The sequence below is a fragment of the Zophobas morio genome, unplaced genomic scaffold, assembly GCF_036711695.1.
Source record: "Zophobas morio isolate AGI-343-1 ecotype UQ-CSIRO unplaced genomic scaffold, CSIRO_AGI_Zmor_V1 ptg000002l, whole genome shotgun sequence".
Classification (NCBI taxonomy): Eukaryota; Metazoa; Arthropoda; class Insecta; order Coleoptera; family Tenebrionidae; genus Zophobas; species Zophobas morio.
In genome coordinates, this window is record NW_026972107.1 from 8,110,598 (window position 1) to 8,135,554 (window position 24,957).

Consider the following 24,957-nt stretch of genomic DNA (forward strand, 5'->3'; position numbering starts at 1 on the left):
CTTAAAAAAAAAACTACTGAAACAACGGCAAAATTTTATCTACGACTTTTGCGTCTTAAATACGTGGTACCAGGGGCCTTAATTAAACAATTTCAGTACCTCAGTCCTTTTAATCATAACACTTAAATTCTACATGAAAAACAGTCTCTAATTGGTTGATTCAAAATTTAAATTAAAAAAAAACTTATACATGTGGATAAAAAAAATTACAGCCAATTTCTCTTCATAAATTCATTCACTACAAAAACAAATCTCCGTTTATGCAAATCCGTAACATTTTTCGCTACAGCTGCCATATCCTCAGGTTGCAAATCAACAATGTCCACTACTTCCTCGTTAACAGCAAATATAGGTATCATCATAGAAGCTACATGAGCAAACTGGGTATTTCTAGCTTCGTAATCAATTTCTTTCAGAAGATTTTCGTAACTGAAATCGCTAACATCACATTTCAGATCTTCCAGTACTTTCACAAAAGTACCGTGATAAATTTTGAGCAGTTCGTCATATTTCTCCACCAGGACTTGACTCTTCACACTAGAAAACAAGAAAAACACCAAATCTCGGGCAGGAGAAGCGTACTTGCACAACTGAAAATCGACGATTTTACTCCGAACAGCTTTAGTACCTTCGTACTTGATCATAGCGTTATTGGTCCAACAGTCATTATGAACGAATGTAGCAAAAGGCTCTCTGGCTTCGTAAGGAATCATCTGATTATCAAAACCTTTCAGGATTGTCTCTTTCAACGGTTTCAGTTCATCGATTTGGTCAATAATACAAATTATACCGTTTTTCATATCACTGTGGAGCTCTAAATCCATACCAAAGTTTGCTAAGTACAGCTTAATTTCTTTTTCAAACACGTCGGGTTTTTTTAGTTTCAAAGCTAGAGGAACTGCGTGTATTTGGGCCAAATCTTTCATAATCAGTCGGCTTACATCAAAGTCTAAGCCTCCGGTGCGTTCTAGAGTCACGTAGTTGTCGAAAACTAGATTTTCAAGTACTAAGGCACTGTTTGAGTCGACCTCGCCTTGTTGGTTCAATCTGCTGCCATAGTATTTCGGCGCAAAGTCGATTTTTGGGCAACCGTTCTCCATTTGGAACTTTTGCAAAGTGGGTACTATCTTTTTGTAGAACGCTATTTCGTTGCGAAAAGTTACCTTGGTGTTGAAAATTTTCTGCAAAAATTCATTGGGTGGTATCATTTTGACAACGGAATGGATTTCTTCAGTTCCACTTGACGATTCCACAGTTAAATTCACACTCAATATTAAACTTCCGTAATTTTCACCGGGTGCTGTCAAACGTCGTACTTCCTGTTTTTTTATTTTTTTGTCGTTTCCTATGTGGAAGAGGTCCTCGATTTTATGAATTTTTGCTGCCTCCATGTTTGTAGTGTGGTCATTAACTGATGAGCGAGGTAACTGGGAAATTTTACAGCACTTATGACAATTATGCGACCTTAGTGTACACGCGAATGTATATATAATCGTCTTTGTTATCGCATTTAAAACGTTTTAAATTTTTTATGCCTGTGTGTCTTTATACAAATAATTGCTGCTTGCTATTAAACACAAAATGTTTTAACGGTAAATACGGTACTACAAAAACAATAAGCTAAAGCCAATTTCTCTTCAAAAATTCGTTGACTACAAATGCAAATTTTTCCTTATGTAAGTCTGTGAATTCTGTGGGAAGCATATTTTCGTGTGATAGTTTAGAAATATCAACCACATTTTTCCGTTCCATAAAAATAGGAATGAGCATAAAAATGACGTGTCCAAACTGCGAATTTTTTGCTTCAAAATCGATTTCCCTTTGTAGATATTCCAACGTAAAAACAGTAGTATCACAATCCAGTTCTCGCAGTACCGATATAAATTTCTCATGGTACCACTTGACCAACTCTTGATAACAATTCTCAACAACATCGCTTTTCACACTTGAAAATAAAAAGAAAACCAGATCTCTAGCAGGAGAACCGTAGGAACAGATTTGATAGTCCACTAGTTTAGTTTGAATAGGGACACCACTTTCCAATTTTACCATGATGTTGTTGACCCAACAGTCGTTATGCGTAATGGTGGCAAAAGGTTCCCTTGGTGGAACCGGTATCATCTCCTTATCAAACCCATCAAAGATACGCTCTTTCAAAGGCCGCATTTCTTCTATTTCATCGATTAAAAGACCTACCGATGATTTCAAACGGTTATGGTTTTGAATTTTCGGCAACCATTCTTCTAAATATGGCAAGATTTCTTTTTCGAATATCTCAGGGTGCTTAAGTTTAAATCCCAACGACACGGCATGCAAATACGCCAGATCGGTGAGTACTATTTTCGCCACGTCGTACCCCAAACCTTTCACTTGTTCCAAGGTAGAGAAGTTCCGAACTTTCAAATTTTCGAGCACTAATGCAGCATCGTTATCCACATTATTGCCACCACTCAGATTTAATCTACTGCCGTAGTACTTGGGTGCGAAATTAATGATTGTCTCCATGTTGTTTTGTTTTTGGAAGTTTTGTAATAAGGGGATTGTGTCTTTGTAGAAGGCAATTTCATTCCGGAAGGTTACACTAGTGTTGAAAATCTCTTGAATGAATTCGTTAGGTGGTACCGTTTTTGCGACTGCTTGAATTTTCTTGGTACCGGTTGCAGTTTCAAACAAAATATCAACACTTAACATCACGCTACCAAAATTTTCACCAGGTGAGGTTAAATTTGTCACTTCATGGTTTACTATTTTTGCGCCCGGAAAATGGACGAGGTCTTCTAGATTTTTGATCTGGTGAGTGTTCATTGTGTGTACTTTACACTAAAACGTCGGAAAAGAAATGAACTGTGAGGTGATTTGGTCTTGAACTTTAAATGTTTATCGTATTATCAGTTAAGGCAAAAAAATGTTGTTTACGAGATAATGTAAGTACTGCAATGTAAGAATGAGATAGCAAAAATAAACACACATTTCTTATTTAATATTTGCTTTTAAAACAAAACCAAGGATAGGGATCATCGTCAATAAAGGTACTACGCTACAAATATCAATACACAAAGCAATTTACTATATATTTATTGAACTAAATCCAACCCCTTTTTGCGAATTCGGTATAAGTAAAAGCATATTTTTCCTTTTGTACTTCTGTAATTGTTTCATGTCTCATACTTTCAGGAGTCAACACGTCAAGTTCTTGGACAGCTCCTTTCGGAGCATAAATAGGCAACATCATAAATCCCAAATGTCTAAACTCCGAATGCGTCATTACGTAATCAATTTCTTCCAACAGAGCTTCCCAAGTAAAAGGCGTTACATCACAATGAAGCTCTTTAAGATCAGATATAAAAGTATCATAGTACAACTTCACCAACTCGTCGTAGTGGTCTTTGACAACTTCATTCTTGACACTGGAAAATATGAAAAAAACTACATCTTTCGCTGGAGAACCATAATCAAGAATTTGGAAATCCACCATCTTACTTTTCACCACTTTATTACCCTCCTTTTTAAACATGTTGTTGTTGCTCCAACAATCGTTGTGAGCAATAGTCGCAAAAGGTTCACACTTTTTCGATGGTTCATTAGTTGCACTGTCAAACGCCGCCAAAATTCGTTCTTTAAGGGGTCGCAGTTCTTCTATTTCTTCAGCAAGCCGAATTTGATCCTCCCTCATCTGTTGTGCCATGCGGTCCGGAATCTTCCACGTTGACAAATACTTTTTGACTTCGTTTTCAAAAACGTCCGGTTTTTGTAGTTTAAGCGCTATTGGTACCGCATGTAGTTCCGCGAGATTAATAATAACCAACTTAGCTGCATCCAAATCCAATCCTGCTATGCGATCCAAAGTATCGTACCCTTTGCTTTTCAAATTTTCCACAACCAAAGCCGCGTCGTCATCCACTATCGACTCGTCTTTGTTCAAGTTCAGTCTGCTTCCGTAGTACTTCGCAGCGAAATTAGTAACTTTTTTCACCCCATGTTCTCGTTGGAAATTTTGCAAAACCGGTACTATATTTCTGAAAAATCCGATTTCGTTGCGGAATGTCACCTGAGTGTTGAAAACTTCCTGGATGAATTTGTTCGGTGGTACCATTTTGGCAACTGCGTGAACTTCTTCGTCGCCATTTGGGGTTTGCACCGATATATCCACACTTAGTATCAAACTTCCGTAGTTCTCACCTGGAGCGGTCAAACGCTTCACTGTATGACTTTTAATTTTTGAGCCGGCGTCTAGCTCAATTAGGTCTTCAATGTTTTTGATTTGTTCGACGTTCATGGCTAAGTCTCACTTTTTTACTGATTAACGAAGACAGAGATGTGCGTAGTTGACCTTGTTTGGACTTTAAATAGCGAGTTAGCGCTAATCTAATCTCATCGGTGACAACTTGCAGATTTTTAACGGGAAGCTATTTAGCACTTGACGGCTTTTAACAAATGGAATGTGAGGGGAAAATTTTGAGCACGGTACCAGCTCTGAAATTTTTTTAAATGATTTTCGAAATTAAAAAAGAAAATTATATAGAGTCGACTAGAACAGATGTTATCGAAAATGATACACTCGAAACATATTATTGCAGATACTGTAAGTACTTATACATTGCTGAATGATAAAATCCTATTGAATTAGGTGAAAAGATTCCAAAAAGTCTTAAGGACACTATATGTAATAAAAGCGACATTCCTAGATTTTTCTTAAAATTAGCCGACTCATTCATATCTCTTAAACGAAATAATAAAATAAAATTGATATTTTTATATATTCAGTGCTAATTGGTGAGTCACGTGTTTCCACTGAATTACAGAAAATAAGATGTCGTAATAAATGACCTTCGTTAACATATTTACAACCCATTAAGTCTAATCTAATATTGCGATTAAAAACAGTACAGATTTTTGTGAAAAATAGAAACAACACTACATCTCATCAGTATTTGAAAGCCAACTATCTTTGTTTCATCATTCTATTGTAATCGTCCAATTTAAACAAGGTCCTAGAGTCGCTGGGAAGGAATTTTGGCGCTTCCTTAGTTCTATCAAAAAATTCTGAACAAATTTTTAGCAAATTTTCATTAAAATAAGCCGTCGCGTTTTTTTTTATTTGTTCGACGTTCCTGAATGAATTGTCGTACTCTTGTTAACACTAAGCATATTTTTATCTTATCAGGGATATACATATAACTGTATTATATAATATTTGTCCATAATTAATATTTATGTAGATATTAACATTTTGCAAAGAAAAACATCAAACCAAGTGATTTGTCATTTTGCCAAATTACACCGATTTTTATTCCACGTGCTATACATAGTACTAACTAATGAATTCCACAAGTCTATATCGTCGTGGAAATTCTACGATAGTGGTACTATTTTATTTTAGGATATTTTATTAGGGAACCTTCTTTCAAGATTTTGAGTTGTTTTAGTAGGTACTGTTTCAGCGGTATAAGTTCGTCTGAAAAAAAATTTAGTAACATGTTTAAACAATGGAAAAATATAGATTTAAAATAAGAATATACTCGTAAATATAAAGGTCTTTATTTTTGTAAAATACATGTCATTTTTCTGTAAATTTTGTCACTACAAAAATATTTTTCGTCACTTAATAATTACTTTTGAGGTTAATAAGACTATTTGCACTTATTTTAATAATTCTAAAACCATCTTGATAAGACATGACGTAACTAAAACAACAAAATAGTCCTACCACAATCCAGTACTACTCTAAGGATTATACAAACATTACCTACTTTCCTATTTATTTATGATTACATTACACTACTGCATCATTAAATCCATTTTCTCTTAGCAAACTGTTGCACAATAAAAAAAAACTTGTCCTTATGCAACTCCGTCGGGACAATCTCCAACAAATCAGCCGGCGAACATTCCGCCAACTTGTCATTCTTAGGAGCAAAAATCGGGTAAAGCATGAACATCAAATGCCCAAACTGTGAATGCCTTGCCTCAAAATCCAACTCCCTCTCCAACCCCTCAAACGAAAACAACCGAAGATCGCACCCCAGCTGCTTTAACATAGACACAAAAGTTTGGTAGTACCACTCAACCAACTCCTGGTAATGTTTCTCCAAAACTTGGTTCTTCACACTCGAAAACAAAAAGAAAACGAGATCTTTCGCAGGAGACGCGTACGCGCACTCCTGAAAATCAACAATTTTGTTTTTGACGGGTTCGGTACCATGGAATTTGGTACCATAGTGTTGTTGACCCAACAGTCGTTGTGAATAACCGTAGCAAAAGGTTCTCTGCATTCCGACGGTTTGAGTTTTTGGTCGAATGCTACAAGAATCCTCTCCTTCAAAGACTCCAATTCTGGGATAGTACCGATTTTTTTTTCGAGTTTCGCTTTAGTTTTGTAGTGGAAGTCGACGCTCACCCTCCATGGTGACAAATACGGTAGTACTTGTGTCTCAAAAATCGACGGTTTTTGAAGTCGTAGTGCCAAAGCTACTGAGTGCAGATGCGCCAAGTCGCGAACCACTAGCTTCGCTGCGTTTAAATCAAACCCTTGCGTGCGTTCGACATTCTCGTAGCCTGCCACTTTCAGATTTTCCAAAAGTAGTACCCCGTTCGAGTCCACTCTAGTTGTGTCACAGTTTAAATTTAACCTACTACAGTAGTACTTGGGGAAGCAATCAATAACGTCTTTCACTCCATGCTCTCTTTGGAAACTCTGCCACAGCGGTACCATCTCTTTATAGAAAGCTATCTCGTTACGGAAAGTCTTCTCGGTATTGAACATTTGTTGAGTGGTTTCATCGGGTGGCACCGTTTTCGCTACAACGTGGATTTCGTCGAGTCCCGCAGAGGTTTCCACAGCGACGTCTATTTTGAGCATTAGGCTCCCATAATTTTCACCAGGTGCAGTCAGTCGGGTTGCTTTATGTTTGACGATTCTTGTGTCTTTGTGGAAGCGGAAGAGATCCTCCAGGTTGTTGATTTGTGTAGGGGTCATTGTATTCACGTTCACTCACTACCGATGACTGTGTTACTAACCTTGAATGAATGTGTGTTAGATGTGGGACAGCGGGATGATTTATAGGCTGCGCTTCAGATAGCGAGTGGTGTTTGTGCATGTTGTCGATAATTGGCTTAACCATAAAATAAAATGCCTTTTGTAGTATGGTTTTAGTAATTTATGAACTTTGGTGTAGTATTTTTAGATAATCATGACATGTGGACCCCGGATGTGTTGAAATTGTATAAGACCCTTATTACTGGTAGGGGTGCCAGCTAATCAAAATTTGTAGTATTTTTTCGTAGTCGGTTGCGTTTACATTTTTCAAGTGCTAGTGAAAAATGGAAACTGAAATAACACAAGTCCGGGTTCATTCCGTTTTCAGCTGTTTCGATTCAAGTAATTCAGCTAAATTAAACAGAAACACCAGATGTCATATATCCGTCATTTTCTCACTAGTTGCACATCACAGAGATATAAAAAGCTTAATATAAACGGGCGCAAATACATTTGATCTTGTGTATTATTGAATGACTAAACAAATAAAACAAAACACTTTTACCGCAAAAAAACGTAATGCTTATGACGCTTATTGTAAATCCTAAATATTCATTATTTTCTAAAAAAATTAAAATATTTGAGCAAAATCTGCCACTTTCCAAACCCTCTTTACGCCGCCTCTGGTTAGAAGTTGGTCGTTTTTTGTGCTTTTTTTAACCCAAAATTATGCCCTGTTAATTAAGCACGCATGCGCCAGGTAGTCGATTTTTAAAAATGCCCTTTGATTGGTCGCCCCCTGACCTAAAAATAATCAATTTTGTTACAGGTACCGGTGATGTAGCAGTGCTAACACATCCCAAGACTTATCTTATCATGTAGAATAAATTTTCGTTATGTAGATACTTAACTTAAGCAGGTGTCTCACTGTTGGATTCAACTTCTGCAAACTCACATAAACATCATAGAAATGACCTTGGCACATTTCGTTAATAAAAAGTAAAATTACAAGTCGCCTCAGTTCATCGTGTTAAGTGGAACGTTGCTCCCACAGTACGTAGAACCCTCCCAGTTTTACTCTCTAATAAATTCGTTCCAGATGTCTACGCACAAAATACCCAACTTGGAAAGCCTGGTCGCTTCGTTCTTGCCTAAAGCTCACTTCATCGTCGCACAACACCGGAAACTTACCTCTTCGGGTGACAACTACGGCAGTGTTTTACTCTCCGTGGATATTTTAGTGAGGAACGAGCACAACCAAGACGAACATATCCATGCAGTTGCCAAAAAGCTTCCCTGCAACGAACTCATCCAAGAAATGTTCAATAGTCAATGCACTTTCCCGAACGAAGTGGGCTTCTACCAAACTATAGCACCCTGTTTACGAGAGTTCCAACACGAGAAACGCATCCCAGAACTAGTAAGCTCTTTCCCCGACTTCTACACAGCTAGAATAAGCAAGCACCACCACAAAATCGACGAAAGCTCGGTGCTTTTAATCAAGAACATCAAAAAAGACGGCTTCGAAATTTTGGACAGAACTGTAGGGTTTGATTTGAAGCAGTGTAAGCTTGTTTTGACGAAAATGGCTGAGGTTCATGCAACCGCCGCGGCCCTCAAGCTTCAACAACCAACACTTTTCCAAGAGAAAGTAGTACCGTTTTTTGAAGAGTATGAAACTTTTGTTATGGATGACGAAAGCAATGATAAGATGATACAAGTTGCTTTGGATGTGGTGAGGGACGACGTGATATGCAAAAGGTACTTACCTCGGTTGGAAGAAATTATGAAAGATAGTTCTGTTATTATTCAAAAGAAAAACGATAAGACAGTACCGGAGAACCACTTTTTTACTTTGGTACATAGTGATATGTGGACCAACAACATCATGGTTAAAATTATCGACGGGGAAATTATGGATGTCAAGTTTGTGGATTACCAGCTGTACGAATACACCTCTTTGACAAGAGATGTGGTGTTCTTCCTCTACAGTAGCGTCAAAACTGAAGTTCTTAAAGAAGGCTGTGATTATCTCTTGCGGTACTACTTCGACAATTTTATTGACTGGATGAAGAAGCTGGACTGTGATGTCAAGGATTTTTCGTTTGAGGGTTTTATTGAAGATATGAAAGCGATGGTGAAGAAGTTTGAATTTTTTCACGTTATGACGATGTTACCGCCGATTTATGCTACCTCTAAAGACACCAAAGACGTGGAACAACTGGATATGGATAACCTTATTTTCGTGGGGAGTCAAGCGACTGAAACCTGTAAGGAAAAAGCTTGCTTCGTTGTCGAAGATTTTATACAAAGGGGGTGGCTGCTTTAGAAAAACTTACAATTTTTATTTTTGTATCCTTACTTAATAAAGCGCATATAAATAGTCTTTTATTTATTTCAATAAGTTACAAGTACGATTCTGTTGACGTCGTAGACCCAACTATAGTACAAAATAATAAGTATGTATTTTTAATACTCTCTCTGTCTTTGTTATGTTATAAATACGGAACACATTATTTTTAGGCCACAAACTTTACACGCTTTATCAAATCCACGCCCTCTTCGCAAACTCCTCCACAATGAACACCAACTTCTCCTTATGCAACTCTGTAGGTTCGTTATTCCCTATATCCGAGGGTTTAATGTCCGCCATATCTTTCACATCCAACTTGGGTGCAAAAATTGGGAAAAGCATCAAAGCTAAATGTGCGAACTGCGTACGAACCGCTTCAAAATCCAACTCCTTCTGAAATTCCTCGAAACAAAAGGGTTGCGTATCACACTTCAGTTCCTTCAGTACTTCAATCAAATTGTCATGATAGTACCGAATCAAATTGTCACACTCCTTCCTCAGAATGTCATTTTTGATGCTCGAAAACAAAAAGAACAACACATCTTTAGCCGGAGACGCGTAATCGCTGATTTGAAAATCGACTAACCTACTTTGAACTGCTTTCCCATTTTGGAGTTGTACCATGGTGTTGTTAACCCAGCAGTCGTTGTGGGAGACGGTAGCAAAGGGTTCGCGGGCTGGTGGCGGCGGGTAAATGTCTAGATTCACCTTCTTCAAACGATCTAAATACGGTTCTAGTCGAGGAATGCTGTGAATAATCTTCAAATACTTGTCTTCCCAATCATCGAGTACTTCTTTAGACACAGACAGCGACTCCATGAGCGGCTGTACCAACTGCTTGAAGATTTTCGGTTCTTGCAGTTTTAGCGCGATGCTGATTCCGTGCAGCTGCGCCAGATCGTGCAGAATGAGCTTCGAGGTATCCAAATCAAACCCTTCGGTCCGCTCCAGGTTAACGAAACCACTAACCTTGAGATTCTCCAGAAGCAGTACCGCGTCTTTATCGATCTTCTCGTCTTTGTGGTGCAAATTCGGCCGACTTCCGTAGTACTTCGCTGCGAAATTCATCACCTTCTTCACCCCATGCTCCTTCTGGAAGCTGCGTAACGTCGGAATGATTGATTTATAGAACGCGATTTCGTTGCGGAAGGTCACTGGGCAGTTGAACATTTCCTGCATTTTGGGATTCGGGGGGAGGGTTTTGGCCACAATTTGTAGGTCGGTAGTTTCGGTGGTGATATCCACACTTAACATTAAACTGCCGTAATTTTCGCCCGGTGCCGTTAGACATTTGATTTGTGTGGAGACGATTTTTTCGTCGAGTTGGAGGAGGTCTTCTAAATTTGGGATCTTTAGGTCAGACATGTTGTTTGTACTGTTGGCACCGTATCACTGCCAGGACTAAAATATCTTTATGATAAGTTAATTGAGGTTTGAGTGGCGATACATCATCGCGTTATTGCCACTGATGGAATCAATGTAAACGCGAATTGATTTTCATGCTCACTATGGAAGATACGAAAATGAAAGTGTGGAAAAGTTTGTGTGAAATTTAAGTTTTCGACGTGTTTACAGATTGATAAAGATTTTGTGGTTTTTGTCACGGGTTTTGATAGTTATCGAGTGTTAGTTTATCTTGTGGTTGACTTTTCACCTTCGTGGGATGTTTATAATTTATATCTTATCAATGAGATGAGATAGTTGAAGTATGACCTAATGGGACCACAAACAACCCTATTTGTAATGATCATTTTCATTCTTACGATTTCATTCAATAATAGTTATTTAGGTCACAAGAGAAATAAAGGCATTGTTATTGTAAGTGTACGCCAATAATGGATTTAGCTATACCTACGCAATGTACAAAATATCTGCAAACTCTAAATTTACTAAAAACATATTTACTTAAGTAATTCGATATATTACACTGTACTAACTCAAAACAAAATTTAAATGCTGGTTAACAGAGACTGTACAGAAGTGACGGTTTAAGGTTTGAGATAAAATGGCCCTTAATGATCATCTGTCTTAAGCTTACTTATTTGGGCATAATCTCAATGCACATAAAAAACTGTTACCAATCCACAATATCAAAACAAACAATAACACTGTTTGCTGTCTATGTAGAACGTGTGTAGCCACCGTTTTCTTGCTTGTTTACAAAAAAAAAGCTATTTGTATACATCTCTGCAAAACTTTTAGCGGATGTTTGTTTCAATGAGGTCATATCAGTTCCGAAAATTTACTGTTAAAGTCAATATATTTGACTATATTGAAAGGTGGAGCCATAAGCCACTAATATAGGTTATGTAATGACAAATGTGTTAATTAAAATTATATCCAACAATTCATAACATCATTTATTAAAAATTACCACAGAATAGACTGCAACAACGTAATCACCAAAAAAGCAATTACTTTTACTGTATAAAAATAAAGGATAGTTATAAAAAAGCCTTTCATATTACCGCTATCACCCCTCAACCAGTTGATTATGAACCGCCGATAAGCTCTGTAACAAACATATCAATCAAAAAATGCTACCCAAATCCCCCATAAAACTGATAAGTGTTACAATGTGGTGATTTAATGCTCAATTACCTTAAAAATAAAAGAATAAAAATTAATGAATGGTCCTCATTCTTTCAAGAGAGATATCTTCTCCAATGAGTTTATCATGGACAATGCTCAGTGCCTGTGTTGAAAACAAAACAAAGTGTTACCACACACACAAAACAAAAACAAAATTAGAACAAAAAACAGCCAAAACCGTGTGCAACCACTCCACAGTTCAACGTCATACTCACTTTGAAATATTTCACAGTCTTAACCCGTAATTCCAAAGTGGCATCCTCGTCGCAAATCATCAGAGTGTGAGGGTGTTGTTGGAAGGCTGACACAGTCCACATGTGGTTGACCCCTTCCTCTATTGCTTTGTACAAAGCAAAGGATTTGTGGGTACCAGTAATTAAAATCATCACCTGTGAAGATAAATCAGTAGAGTGACTTAACTTGAGTCATACTAACCTCCTTAGCGTCCATGACTGTCCCCACTCCTACAGTCAAAGCCTGCTTAGGAACCTTATTGATGTCGTTATTAAAAAAGCGAGCGTTGGCTTCCAGGGTATCTTGTGCTAGAGTTTTAACTCTAGTACGTGATACCAAGGAAGAGCCGGGTTCATTGAAAGCTATGTGCCCATCGGGGCCTATACCTCCAATGAACAACTCTATTCCCCCAGCTTCGCTAATTTTTTTCTCATAGGTGGTACACTCCTCCACCAGATCTGGGGCATTACCGTCCAGAATGTGCGCGTTTTGGGGCTGGATGTCTATGTGTTTGAAGAAGTTGTTCCACATGTAGTAGTGGTAACTTTCCGGATGATCCCTTGGAAGGTTCACATACTCATCCATATTGAACGTCTTTACGTATTTGAATGAAACTTTCCCGGCTTTGTAATAATCAATCAGTTTTTGGTACATACCAAATGGGGTACCTCCTAAAATTTTTTATTAATCAGGGGTTAAGTTATACCAATGGGTTACCTGTTGGAAGTCCCAGGACAAAGTAGCGGTCAGGTCCAGGGTTGAAGTCGTTTATTCTTTTCATCACGTACTTGGCGGCCCATTCTGATACAGAATCAACGGTATCCAGAATTATCAAACGCATGGTGTGGTCTGGAGTGTGACTTTATCAAGAATGTGGCAAGTGCCCGGCTGATAGTTCTTATCGGTTTAATGACCTTAAATGGAGGGATTATCGAATTGGAAACATCAAAGCGGTGGGAGGGTTTATTTGGGGGTAATTAATTAAATGCAGCGACTGTTAATGGAGTGTTGGAACGACAAAGGACAATGACCCATTTCATGTTAGGTACAAAATTGAGGTTATTATCGATTGCGTAACTTACTGTTAAATTGTTAAAACCACTTTTAGTGTTTTTTACATAGTTATTTCGAAACACTACAAATTCAATTCATGTTATTTGTTCATTTTATCTATTATCAAGTTCGAGTGTAATGTTGGTTGCATAACTTACAACGGCAATGGATGAGTACAGTTCGGTTCAACAATAATGTGTTTTGCGTTGGCACGTACGGTAGACGACAATACTAATGTTTCATTACCAATTTTCTTGAATCAGGCCAGAAATAAGAACAAAGTGTCTGTTTGAAATAAAAATTATTTACTGCGTTGCGCTTACAGGTTTACATCTGTTAAAAAATCTAGTCTAAAATTGTTTTTAGGTATACAAAGGTCAGTATCACATACAAAATAATGAGTTTGTTTGACTCAGTTAGTAGATTGCGCCCTTTCTCCATGGTCGATTTGACTAAAAATTATCACAACAGTTTCCATTCTGTTTAAGTAGTACATTGAACTAAAAATGAAACTAATAAATGAGAAAGCGGAATTAATATAATTAGGCTGGCTTAGGCAGAGCAGCCGACACAATATCATAATAATAAATGCAAAATACTGTATTGTTGTGTGAGATAATTCGCAGGAACTGTCCTGCGATAGCCGCCAGTTCTCTTTGGAGAGAAGTCAGCCCGGTGGGCACTTTTTGCGGTGCTGCCGTCGAAGACTCTATAATATCCATGAAGAATTCTTTAATGCGCTGACCTGCAATAAACACAAAGTTAAAAAAATGATAATAAAACTTCGTAATACTCCAACTCACGAACTAATCCTCTAATCTTGTGGCTGGGGTCGCTCACACTCAAAATCTGTTGCCTCAGCACCGCCTCGCTCACTTCGTCCATCTCCACAAGTTGATACTTCCGTTGTGCTTCCTTGACGTCGTTGATTACCTGCTCCGCAACGTTTGCTAGCGCCTCCTTCAACTCCCTAAAACCGCTTTTTTACAGAACGTCAATCCACCCACCTCTACTTTACTTGTCAGTTTTGACACTTTGTAGGAGAATGGTAATATGGTCTTTGAGGGAACCTTTGAACTCGGCGATTGATTGCAAATCCGGACCGGCATTGCTTAAAGTCACTAGTAAAATGGTCCCGACTGCTGTCAATCGATTCGTTTTCATTTGCAGATCCCTCAATCGCGTCTCATCGATCATGAACGTCTGAAGAGAAAACACATGTCAAAGTCTACAATGGCAGCGGTGTCGTTTACCTCCGGGTACGGCTCGCCCTCCGCCCAGTCCAGAAGGTCGATGAAGGCCTCCCATGACGCCTTCTTCACCACGTAGCGAATGAAGTTCTCGTACGAGGCGGAGTTGGAAGGGGGCGTTTCGTTTTTGTCGACGTGTCTGAGCAGCCATTTTGTCGTGTGCTCGAGCCCGTCGGTCTGGACGGCTAGGAAATCGGCGAATTTTTTGCGCTCGAGTTCGACGCTGTGCGCGATGATGTCGGGTCGGGCCATCTGGAGGGTGAAGTTGGCCATGTCGAGCTTCATCAGGTCGAGGGTCTATGGGAAAAATGAACAATTGTTGGTTCATGAATTTTAAAAAATCAGTTATTTATACACAACTTATATTATAAAATTTGATTTTGCCATTAAAATTTTTCTTGTTGATATCCACTACATGTATGTAAAAATAAGGATATGTGTAGATTGTTAAACTATAGGTACATAATAATGTTTTTACAGAAGTTTTTATTAATAAAATTTTGTGGTGTCTTAATTTTTTAATAAGAAAGCGACAATAAAAACGACAAAAATGGCAATATAAAAAGGATACAAAAAGGGAACAAAATGAGGCGCTAAAAAAGGTGGCAAAAAAGGGGAAAACATAAAGTGTACAAAAGAAAAAAAAGGAAAAAGAAAGCAATTAAAAAAATGGTCGAAGTTTATTTCGACAGAACTTCCCTCGCTTCTGAAGTATACAACGAATACTGCTCTGAAAAATTGTAAAATTTGATTTTGCGAAATTTTACTAATTCGTGATAACCTCCATGGAGTAAAAACAATATAGATGGTACTAGTCACAGTGTAACAGAAAAAAAGAAGGTTTCACCTTCTTAAAAAAGGCACTTGGGGCCTCTGAGAAGGTTTCGCCTTCTTTAAAAAAGGACAATTGGGACCCCCAAGAAGGTTTCACATTCTTAAAAAAATGTATTTAAGACCCCCGTGAAGGTTTTACATTTTAAAAAAAGACAGCTTGGACCCCCGAGAAGATTTCACATTAAAAAAAAGACATTTGGCGCCCCCGAGAAGGTTTTATATTTTTTAAAAGACAATTGGGATCCCCGAGAAGGGTTCACATTCTTAAAAATATATATTTGGGGTCCCCGTGAAGGTTTTACATTTTAAAAAAGACAGTTGGGACTGCCGAGAAGGTTTCACATTGAAAAAAAAAGGACATTTGGCCTCCCGGGAAGATTTTACATTTTTAAAAGAGGGGCGTATTCTCACCATTTCGAGAAAGTGGGGTAATTTCATCAATAAAAAATTTGTTATGATGTCATAAACATAGAGAAAAAGAAAAAAAAAACGAAAGGCTAAGTGTGGAATCGAACACGCGACGTCCGATCCACATTCCTGACTCGTAACCACTGGACCACCACCGGGATGCCTTACGTTAATGATAAACTGTTATTATACCGTGCATTATGTTTTTGCAAAAATTTGGACGGTTAGGGAAAAACACAGCGGATTCATACACCACTTATATGACTCTATTGTTGTATAACAGTTAAATCAAATAAAAATAGATTTCTTCGAAATGACGTCATCAAATTGTTGGACATGGAATGGAAACAGACACCAGACAGATAAACGGAAAGGGAAGACTACTTTTTTCGTACTCTTGGGGTCATGAAACGTCGAGAAAATATAAAAGTGACCATTCGTCCGATGGACTCCATTACTATAATTCTTTAATTTACGTTCGGGAAGTAAAAACGAAAAAGATTACGCAACAAAAAAGGTAAAAAAGATGCCAAAACGAAGGCAATTAGTGACCAAAAAACGATACAAAAAAGCCAGCAAAAACCGCGAATAAAAACCAGCAAAATAAGCGATAAAAAAGGGGAATAAAAAAATTGCGACACCAAAAACGTCACCAAAAAAAGTGCCAAAAATTTCGACTAAAGAGAAAAAAAGGCACTAAAATAATGAAAAAATGGAGAAAAAACACAAAAAATTAAAACAACGATTAAAAAAGGGACCAAAGGACGAGACAAAAAAATGGCGACCAAAATAAGCAACAAAAAGCGATCAAAAAAACGGTGACAAAAAATGAGAACAAAAGGTAGACGAATGGAGGAACAAAAATGGCTGACCAAAAGGGACCATTAAAAAAGACACAAAAAAGGCGGCAAAAAAGATTTAAAAAAGGCATAAAAATGAAGAAAGCAAGCGCTAAAATAAAAAAAGAAAATTGTGAAAAAAAAAAGAAAAAAAAAGCAAATACGGACCAAAAAACGGGACAAAAAAAGCCAATACAAAATGCGAAAAAAGTTGCAAAAATAAGTGACAAAAAAGAGGATTCGAAAAAATGGACCAAAAAGGGTACAAATTTTGATCTAAAAGAGGACCGGAAAAATAGTTAAAAAAATAAACGTCAAATTTAAACCCTTGCATGGTAATTTCACTCCATTTGGATTACAAATGCATGTTTTTTCCAAAAAATAATCTTAAAATTAACTTCCAAATGACAATCCAAAAGAAATCCAAAAACCCTAGAAACTTGGGAAATTCAAGAAATCCAAGAAATTTAAATAAAATTGAGAATTCAATAATTCCAAAAATCCAAAAAAATGGAAACTAAAAAAATAAAAAAAACCAAAGATTCCAAAAAAGTCCAAATAATCCAAAAAGCAAAAAAGGCTAAAATGTCAAAAAAGTTGAAAGAATCGAATGAATCGAAGAAATCCAAAGACTCCATGGAAACCTAAAAAATTTAAAAAATTCAAACAATCGAAAATCAAACAATTCCAAAAAGTTGCAACAAATGCAAGACATTGAGAAAATCGAAAATTTCCAAAAAATCCCAAAAACAACCCTATAATAATTCTAAAAATCCAAAAAATTTAAAACATTTCAAAAAAATTACAAAATAAAGAAGCAAAAAAACCCAAAAATCTAAAATATTGTTACGAAAGAAACCCATATGTCGCCCCGGTACCATGCCTATAGGTTCTAGTATGTACGACGATGATGACTCATCCGGGCGGCGTTCGCATAAAGGCTTGGAAGCGGAATTCCAGAAAGACCTCGATCACGAAGCCTTTAGAAGGAGAGTATGCGTTTAAATAGAGACCACCGTCGGGAACGACTATTTAGTGAACGAGTCGAGTTGATTCAGCCAGTTCAATCAAGACGGAGTCCAGCTGAGTTCTTGTACATAACCTCTGTGCAGTTAGTTGTATAAATTTGAGTCATTGAGAAATAGATTGTTGAGTGTACCCACGCCAACGTAACAATATTCAAACAATCCGAAAGAAATCCAAAAACCCAAGAAATCCAAGAAACTCAAAAAAACTCTAGAATCCAGTAATTCCAAAAATCCAAAAACACCAAAAAATCAAAAAGTAAAAAAAAAATTAAAAAAAATATTCAAATAATCGAAAAAATGAAACAAATCCAAAAAAATCCGAAGAATCCAAAACAAAATCCAATGAATCCAAAGAATAAGAAGAAACTGAAGAATCAAAAAAATTAAAAATCCAAAACATCCAAAAAGCAAAAAAAGTCTAAAAAGTCTAAAAAGTTGAAAGAATCCACTGAATTGGACGAATCCAAAGACTCCATAGATTTCTAAAAAATCCAAAAAATCTAAAATATTCAAACAAATCCAAAAAATCGACACACAAATATTTCAAAAATTTCCAACATATGCCAGAAATTCAAGAAATTCGATGATCCAAAAATCGAATATTTCCAAAAAAAAACACAAATATCCTAAAAAAAATCAACCCTATAATAATTCTAAAAATTCAAAAAATTTTAAATATCTCAAAAAAATCCAAAAAATTACAAAATTAAGAAGCAAAAAAAACAACCAAAAATCTAAAATAACCAAACAATCCAAAAGAAATCCAAGAAACTCAAAAAAACTCGAGAATCCAGTAATTCTAAAACCCAAAGACACCAAAAAAAAAAAAAAACAAATAATAAAACATAAAATGGAACAAACCCAAAAAATATCCAAAGAATCCAAAAAAAATCCAAAGGATCCCAAGAACGCGAAGAATCCGAAGAATCGAAAGAATCCAAGTAATACAAAGAATCAAAAGAATCCAAAGAAACTCAAAATTCCAAAAAAACTGAAAAATCCAAAAAAATAAAAAAATTAAAACTCCAAGAAGCAAAAAAAGTCTAAAAAGTTGAAAGAATCCAAAGAATCTAAGAAAATCCAAAAAACATAAGATTCAAAAAAATGTAAAAACCCGAAAAGCAAAAAATTCCAAACATTTACAAAAAAATGCAAGAGATTCAAGAAATCCAGTGATCCAAAAATTCGGAAATATCCAAAAATTCCAAAAAATCAAAGAATTTAAAAAATCGAAAAAACCTAAAAAACGCAACAAACATGTGTCTAAAGAAAAGTGCAAAAAATGCGATTACAAAAAGAAGAGAAAAAAAGACGACTCAAAAGATACAAAAAAGACAAACAAAGGCCATTAAAAAAGGCACAAAATGACAACACAAAAAATGTGTCTAAAAAAGCGAGAAAAAAAGGTACAAAAAAGAGAAACAAAAAGTAAGCAAATGGGTAAACAAAAACGATAAAAACGCAATAAAAAACGATAAAAACGCAATAAAAAACGACAAAAATAACATAAAAAAAGACAACAAAAAAAAAGAATTTCAAAAAATACAGCAAAATGTGACAAAAAAAATGACGAAAAAAAGAAGAAAACAAACGCAAAAAAGACGAAGAAGGTAAAGAAAACAGAAAAAAGGAAGACGAAAAGATGAAAAAAAGGAGAAAAAGCGAAAAAAGAAAAATGGTGCCAAAACACTACAAAAAGAGCAACAAAGGATCAAAGAATGACAGACAAAACGGGCCAGTAAAAGAAACGCGAAAAGACCGCAGCAAAATAAGCGACAAAAAAAAACGCAAAATAGGCGCAAAAAAAAAAACAAAAAAAGGCGCCAAATAAGGGGTAAGAAGAAATAGCAAGAAAACACGACTAAAAAAAATTGACAAAAAATGTCAAAAAAGAACACAAAAAAGTGGGGGAAAAGTACTAAAAGAAAGACCAAAATGCGACAAAAATTACGAAAAAAGCGACAAAAAATGAAACAAAAAAATAAGGGATAAAACAATAAATACGCTGATAACCCACAAATAAGATAAGATAAGATAAGGTTATAATATAAGCCGTATGTTGATTTATTGTCCAAAAATCCAGAAGTCGAAGAAAAATTTATATAAATATGATAAAAATTATAAGTTATCTGTACAGAAGCGTCTTATTTTATAAATAGTAAGTACGATGTACTTTGCAAAATGTTCAGATGACGTCACCAAATTGTTGGTGGGAATATTAATATTTAATTGAGCTTCTATAAATCGGATCTTAGAGATTATCTGTCTAACAAAATCGTAAACAGACGTCAGACGGCAGACAGAAACGCGAAACCTACTTTTTCATACTACAGGAGTTATGAAACATCGACAAAAACTCAAATGGACCCTATTAAAATACTTTTCTAGAGTCTAGACAACTTTTATGGTCTTGTGAAATATCACTAATACTCCGAGCGTCCCCGGGCACATTTTTTCATAGATTTTCTGTAAAACAAACTCTAATGAGAACCTTACTGTATTCAAGAAAAATTATTTACTCAATATTGCTACGATATAAATGGCGAGGAATAGACTTGAATCACCAGTTGAGCTGTAAAATTTTATATTGCGCTTTAAAATGAAATTACGTCAACAAAATTTTTTGATGACGTCATCACTTGTGGTGGGAGAGGAAACAAACAAAAACTCACAATCCTCATTTACACCCCCAATCTACCTTAAAGACCCATTACCTCAAGAATCCCCTTAAACGTGTCCACCACATCCACGGTCTGCGTCAACTCCTTAATCTTATCATCTCTCACAGGCGCGCACAATTTCGCCATCACGGAAATTACATACTGGGCGTAATGCTGAAATTACCTCATTAAACCAAATCCGCCCACCCACACACCTCCAACTCACCCCAAAATCCAGAACCCCGTTTTCCGCTTGCTGCTTAATCAGATCCCCATCCAGAATCTCGGATATTTGCTGCTTGATTTTGGTATGTTGTGGCAAAAGCACGGCGAACAGTCCCTTCTTGATGTCCTCGAGCAAAACCAGAGCCTAGACAACAGGTGATTCACCTCGCAAGTTCACAACAAGGTCGCGAGTGGGCTGGTGATTCACCCACCGAATAATTACCTGCGTGTAGCTAGGCGGATCCTCGCCTAGTTCGTTTCTCAGCAGGTCCCAAAACGCCTTCTTCATGGTGTCATTCACCATTTGATGCAACGTATTCGGCGGGGGGTCCACCTTCTGCAGCTTGAAGTCGTCGTCCACGACGATCTGGTGCACCAACGCCATGTCTCGCATCCCGTTGGCCGCTTGCATGATTTCTTCGAGAGTGACGAACTTGGGGGGCGACGCGGCAGTCATGCCTGAAGACACCATGAACTGGGCTGACGTGGTGCGCTGCCTACGGGGCGAACTGTAGTGGCAATTGGGGGTTAGTGGAGGGCTTACCGTTTCCCTGAGCTGCCTTGGGCCCCGTCATCGCTGGTAATGGAGCACTCACTCTGGGTCCTGATCCGAGGACCTGTTCCCGTATCTTGGGGGTCGGAAGTCCCCCCGAATTTTTGCTCATTGTTCTCGTCGCTCATTACAAGGTTGGAATGAGAGACACGTCGCTGAAATGCTGCAGCTATATTAAAAAGGGGTCGTACTATTAAAAGACTGGGTTGAGCAATAGGCGGAAGTCGTCAGCGTGCAAGAATTTGGCGGGTTGACGTGGTGGCACAGGGGGCGGCGACAACTTCATACTTACCTATTTTCTTGGAAAAAACACGAAAATTTCGAAAATTTTTCAAAAAACGTCAGAAACACAGCTGTTCAGTGTTTACCAACAATAACAGACAGACAATGACAATGTTGGGGATTTCGGGTTTCCTAATATGGCAACGCGCGGTTACCTTGGAGACGATGGCAAACAAACAAACGTCAATGTCACTAATGTCAACCAGTGTGTAAAAACAATAAAAATAACATGAACAAAGAAACAACTTCTGAATTATTACAAAGAATGGTTGCGGAGAGAGCGAATGGCACCTTGGAGGAGCCGCTTTCTGCCTTGATTAGCGAAAGTGAGTCGCGTGACGTGCACGAGATTTTTAAAAATCTGGACTTGCAGTCCATTGAAGAAGATATTTTAAAAAGCAAGAAGCCCGTAGAAGTCTCGGAATCGTGGTTGATTAATTTAAATCATTGCGACTACGCCACGATAGTCGAAGGCTTAAATAGCAACTCCACTGTAATTAAAATAAAAACGTTGGAGAAACTATTGAGCTCACAAATTATAGACACCAAACAAAACCTATGGGAGGAGCTAGCGCAGAGTTTGCGCAAATGTTTCGTAAGCACGAGTAATGACGTTTTTGTCAGAAGTTTGAAAATTCACCATAGACTTATAGCTTTTCCTGGCACGATCTGCGACGGGTATTTAAACCTCCTCAAAAGCACTTCACTTCTCCTAAATAGCCGCTATTTCAACGATTTACATAAAAATCGTATTTGTCAAAGCTTGCAGCTAGTATTGGCAACCCAAACTTCCGTTTTGAAGTTTCTTTTGCATGCTAATCGAACTCTAATTAACGACACAGTCACCGCTTTTACCGCCATTGTCGCTTTCAAGTCAATTTTCGAACTTATCGGGACTCTAGACCCCAAACACCACTGGCTAAAAAATTTGTGTTATGGTTCCTACATCAGAAACTGCTTTTTCAACACACTAAAAGAGCAAAACTCCGACTTTATCAAACACATTATCACAACTTTCACAAAAAAACTAAACACTAGTGAAGATGTGTTAAGCTACGCCTATTTTTTACTATACTTTTGGCAATACAAAAACAACGTCGATTTTCTCGGTTCGGAAATAAGCACAGAAAGCACCCTTGAAGCAACCCTCACCAAATTCAACCAGCGCAAAAAACTAGAACTAACCGACTTAATCACCGATTTGTTTTCCCACAACCCCTATCTACTAACCCCCAAACTTCTAGACGTCTTAGTCGAACCCTTATCCGTCATCAGTCGCAGCAACATGAGAAACTCCATCGAAACCCACAAATACATCATCAGCATAGTCACCCTCATTGCTAATTCTCCAAACTTCAAAATCTTATTCGGTGTTTGCGGCAGTCTAAGAAAAGGTAGATCGCGCCAAATCACCCGAAATTACACAAATTTACCCCAAAAAATAATCGACATTAGTGTAACTCTACTCAAAATGAACCCCCTAAACACCGAAACCGTCATCCTACTGCTGGAATGTTGCGCCAGCATTTACAAAAGCCACCCCGTGTCTTTCATCCAGGTGAACCCCACGAAGTTTCTGCAACACCTGCACGAGTTTTACCGACTCAACTGGAAGAACGACGTCATGATAAAAGGCGCGCTTTTGTCCATTTTTGAATTTTTGTACGCTTGGTATGGACCGACGGTCCGAATTTTGGGTTGTGATAACGAAATCCTCGTGGATTTGTTAACTTTTAGTATGAGTGGCGACTTTAAGCTCGTTTTGTGTGGGGTCGGGGGCGATAAGAACGGGTTCGAGTTTGTTAAGGCTCACCGCAACCGCATCGTCAGAACTTACCTGGAGAAAATTCGATCTGAAGACATGGACGATTCCGAGTTAACTAAATTTATTTTTTTCTTGTTTGTGGTCAAAATGAGCACGAGGTGCGTGGTTGCGTTGTTGTCGGACGACGACGACGACGCTACTGTGGTGGAAAGTGACGATCAAAGTGTTAATTTGGTGGAGTTGGTGGAGAAAAGTTTGAACGATTGTGACGAGGCGGATGAAGAGTTTCTTGGACTAATGGCGATGAAAGTGCTTATTGTTAATTTGGATTTGTTGCTCTACTTGCAGGCTAATCATCAGATGCAAGTGAGTGTGAAGTTGTGAATAATAACTTTCACTCAAGATTTTTCTAGGAAAAACTGGCGGCTGTGAGGGAGGGGGAGGAGATTGTCGATGCGCAGAGTAGCTTGAGGAATCATATTTTGGTGTCTTTGGAATTTGTCGGATTTGTGCGGGAAGAAATCACTGAAATTACGCTTCAAGAGTTGCCACAAATCTTCGAATTTCTTCACTTTAAAGAAAACAATGAACTAAGATTGTTTCTGGATGGTGGAGGGAGCAGTGGCGAAGTTAACTGGTTGTCACAAGCAAGACGTTGCTTTAGAAACTCGATGCACGCCTTTGACGTACCAAATTACTTATTGTTTATTTATGTTTGTCACTACTTAACTGACAAATTTTAGCCTTCTCTTTTTCCCACTTTACTTGAACAAATCCCCAAAACGTACGTCTACCGAAAAATCGAACTGCACTGGCCCCCACCAGACTGTGTATATTATCAACTACACCCAGAAGATTTTTCAGGGATTTCTCTAATTATCGGGTACCTATTTAAATATGTGACGGCACAATAACACATTGGTAAGCGGAGAAAAATAAGCGGCCTCGGGGTCTAGTGGTAAGGGCACCTGCCCGGCAAGCGGGTGACGTGTGGTTCAATTTTTCTTCGCTTACCTTCAACTACATCAAATTCAACTAGTCGCTGAAGTTTGTACTATTTATTTACAGTTTTGGCCAAAAAGCCGGTTTACTAAAAATAGGGGAAGATGACACCCACATGGAAACCTTAACTCTTTTAATAAAACAGTCGAGAGCCTTCATTAACCACAAACCCGAGCATTTTTTCGGTTTTGACTGGTTTGTGGCAATCATTTTCTTAATTACTGGGGGAAATTTCGACCAGTGTAAGTCAGTTTTGGTCAATGTTACCAACACACAAGTGACGTCATTCATATGGGACACTTTTGGGAGAGAATTTGATGACGTGCTACAGGAGAACTTCTATCAACACTTGGCTGCGGTGTTGGAAGAAAACTGTTCGTGTTTCCAGGCACTGAAAGTACGTTTTTTCAAATGGTTTAGGTACTGTCTCATACTATTGTTATAGATGTTAGGCGTTTCCCCAGACGTCGTAGTCCAGTCGTGGTTAAAACAGACTTTTTTCAACTATCTCAGGTTTGAAGAGATTTGTAATTTCTTAATCTTCTCGGTTTTGTATCCGGTTGAGTGTCTCATTTACTACATGGTGGCCATTTTTGAACACCTAAGTGACCGAATTTGTACACTAACCCACAGCATGGACGTAGAAAATATATTTAAAGTATGAGTAAGTACGGCAATTTTTCCAGTGCTTATCTTACTTTTTCAGATGACTGACTTAAGTGACTTTAGATTAGATGACTACATGACTTTGATCGACGGTCTGATGAAAAGGTATCGGAATTCACACAAACTTTAATAAAATTGATTTTTAGTAGAACAAGTTGATGTCGTTTCTACTAAAGTAGAAAGTAGGTGTGCCTGTGTGTATTATTATTTGCAACGAGTCCCCTCTTCTTCGCGAAC

At 37.6% G+C, this 24,957-nt stretch overlaps 9 protein-coding genes across 16 annotated transcripts; 2 read left to right on the forward strand and 7 right to left on the reverse strand.

Annotated features, from left to right (window-relative positions):
* Positions 1-96: 96 nt before the first annotated feature.
* On the reverse strand, positions 97-1,391 carry LOC135126707 (uncharacterized). The gene has a single exon (XM_064052809.1). The coding sequence runs from the start codon at positions 1,389-1,391 to the stop codon at positions 207-209; it is 1,185 nt and encodes a 394-aa protein (XP_063908879.1). The 3' UTR covers positions 97-206.
* Positions 1,392-1,619: 228 nt separating this feature from the next.
* Positions 1,620-2,854, reverse strand: LOC135126714 (uncharacterized). The gene has a single exon (XM_064052821.1). The coding sequence runs from the start codon at positions 2,803-2,805 to the stop codon at positions 1,621-1,623; it is 1,185 nt and encodes a 394-aa protein (XP_063908891.1). The 5' UTR covers positions 2,806-2,854; the 3' UTR covers position 1,620.
* Positions 2,855-3,060: 206 nt separating this feature from the next.
* On the reverse strand, positions 3,061-4,383 carry LOC135126734 (uncharacterized). The gene has a single exon (XM_064052853.1). The coding sequence runs from the start codon at positions 4,274-4,276 to the stop codon at positions 3,083-3,085; it is 1,194 nt and encodes a 397-aa protein (XP_063908923.1). The 5' UTR covers positions 4,277-4,383; the 3' UTR covers positions 3,061-3,082.
* Positions 4,384-4,942: 559 nt separating this feature from the next.
* Positions 4,943-6,976, reverse strand: LOC135122786 (uncharacterized). Its single transcript, XM_064047257.1, has 4 exons — positions 6,215-6,976; positions 5,836-6,161; positions 5,399-5,455; positions 4,943-5,111 (listed from the first exon to the last, which is right to left on the reverse strand). Exons 1-4 carry the CDS (start codon positions 6,974-6,976, stop codon positions 4,943-4,945), a joined length of 1,314 nt encoding a protein of 437 aa, XP_063903327.1.
* On the forward strand, positions 6,859-9,359 carry LOC135126723 (uncharacterized). Of its 2 annotated transcripts, none has more exons than XM_064052833.1 (3): positions 6,859-6,952; positions 7,806-8,029; positions 8,076-9,359. In XM_064052833.1, exon 3 carries the CDS (start codon positions 8,076-8,078, stop codon positions 9,303-9,305), a length of 1,230 nt encoding a protein of 409 aa, XP_063908903.1. In that variant the 5' UTR covers positions 6,859-6,952; positions 7,806-8,029; the 3' UTR covers positions 9,306-9,359. The 2 variants fall into 2 exon arrangements, with proteins under 2 accessions (XP_063908903.1, XP_063908912.1); XM_064052842.1 differs by having other exon boundaries at positions 6,877-6,965.
* LOC135126742 (uncharacterized) lies at positions 9,356-11,161 on the reverse strand. Its single transcript, XM_064052866.1, has one exon. It carries the CDS (start codon positions 10,692-10,694, stop codon positions 9,522-9,524), a length of 1,173 nt encoding a protein of 390 aa, XP_063908936.1. The 5' UTR covers positions 10,695-11,161; the 3' UTR covers positions 9,356-9,521.
* A 510-nt stretch (positions 11,162-11,671) lies between these two features.
* Positions 11,672-13,346, reverse strand: LOC135126751 (glucosamine-6-phosphate isomerase). 2 transcript variants are annotated; one of them, XM_064052878.1, is made up of 6 exons: positions 13,238-13,346; positions 12,873-13,069; positions 12,357-12,826; positions 12,137-12,310; positions 11,931-12,024; positions 11,672-11,841 (listed from the first exon to the last, which is right to left on the reverse strand). In XM_064052878.1, exons 2-5 carry the CDS (start codon positions 12,994-12,996, stop codon positions 11,953-11,955), a joined length of 840 nt encoding a protein of 279 aa, XP_063908948.1. In that variant the 5' UTR covers positions 12,997-13,069; positions 13,238-13,346; the 3' UTR covers positions 11,672-11,841; positions 11,931-11,952. The 2 variants fall into 2 exon arrangements, with proteins under 2 accessions (XP_063908948.1, XP_063908957.1); XM_064052887.1 differs by lacking the exons at positions 11,931-12,024; positions 13,238-13,346 and having other exon boundaries at positions 12,873-13,226.
* Positions 13,347-13,492: 146 nt separating this feature from the next.
* On the reverse strand, positions 13,493-23,216 carry LOC135126772 (T-complex protein 11-like protein 1). 6 transcript variants are annotated; one of them, XM_064052918.1, is made up of 9 exons: positions 23,125-23,216; positions 20,997-21,168; positions 20,676-20,949; positions 20,454-20,597; positions 20,282-20,401; positions 14,462-14,755; positions 14,227-14,411; positions 14,012-14,178; positions 13,493-13,953 (listed from the first exon to the last, which is right to left on the reverse strand). In XM_064052918.1, exons 2-9 carry the CDS (start codon positions 21,131-21,133, stop codon positions 13,751-13,753), a joined length of 1,524 nt encoding a protein of 507 aa, XP_063908988.1. In that variant the 5' UTR covers positions 21,134-21,168; positions 23,125-23,216; the 3' UTR covers positions 13,493-13,750. The 6 variants fall into 6 exon arrangements, with proteins under 6 accessions (XP_063908988.1, XP_063909018.1, XP_063909000.1 ...); XM_064052948.1 differs by having other exon boundaries at positions 20,997-21,160; positions 23,125-23,213; XM_064052930.1 differs by having other exon boundaries at positions 20,997-21,174; positions 23,125-23,189.
* On the forward strand, positions 21,467-24,889 carry LOC135126765 (uncharacterized). Its single transcript, XM_064052898.1, has 6 exons — positions 21,467-23,418; positions 23,466-23,738; positions 23,796-23,935; positions 24,121-24,451; positions 24,500-24,712; positions 24,761-24,889. Exons 1-6 carry the CDS (start codon positions 21,517-21,519, stop codon positions 24,848-24,850), a joined length of 2,949 nt encoding a protein of 982 aa, XP_063908968.1. The 5' UTR covers positions 21,467-21,516; the 3' UTR covers positions 24,851-24,889.
* The last annotated feature ends 68 nt before the right edge of the window (positions 24,890-24,957 follow it).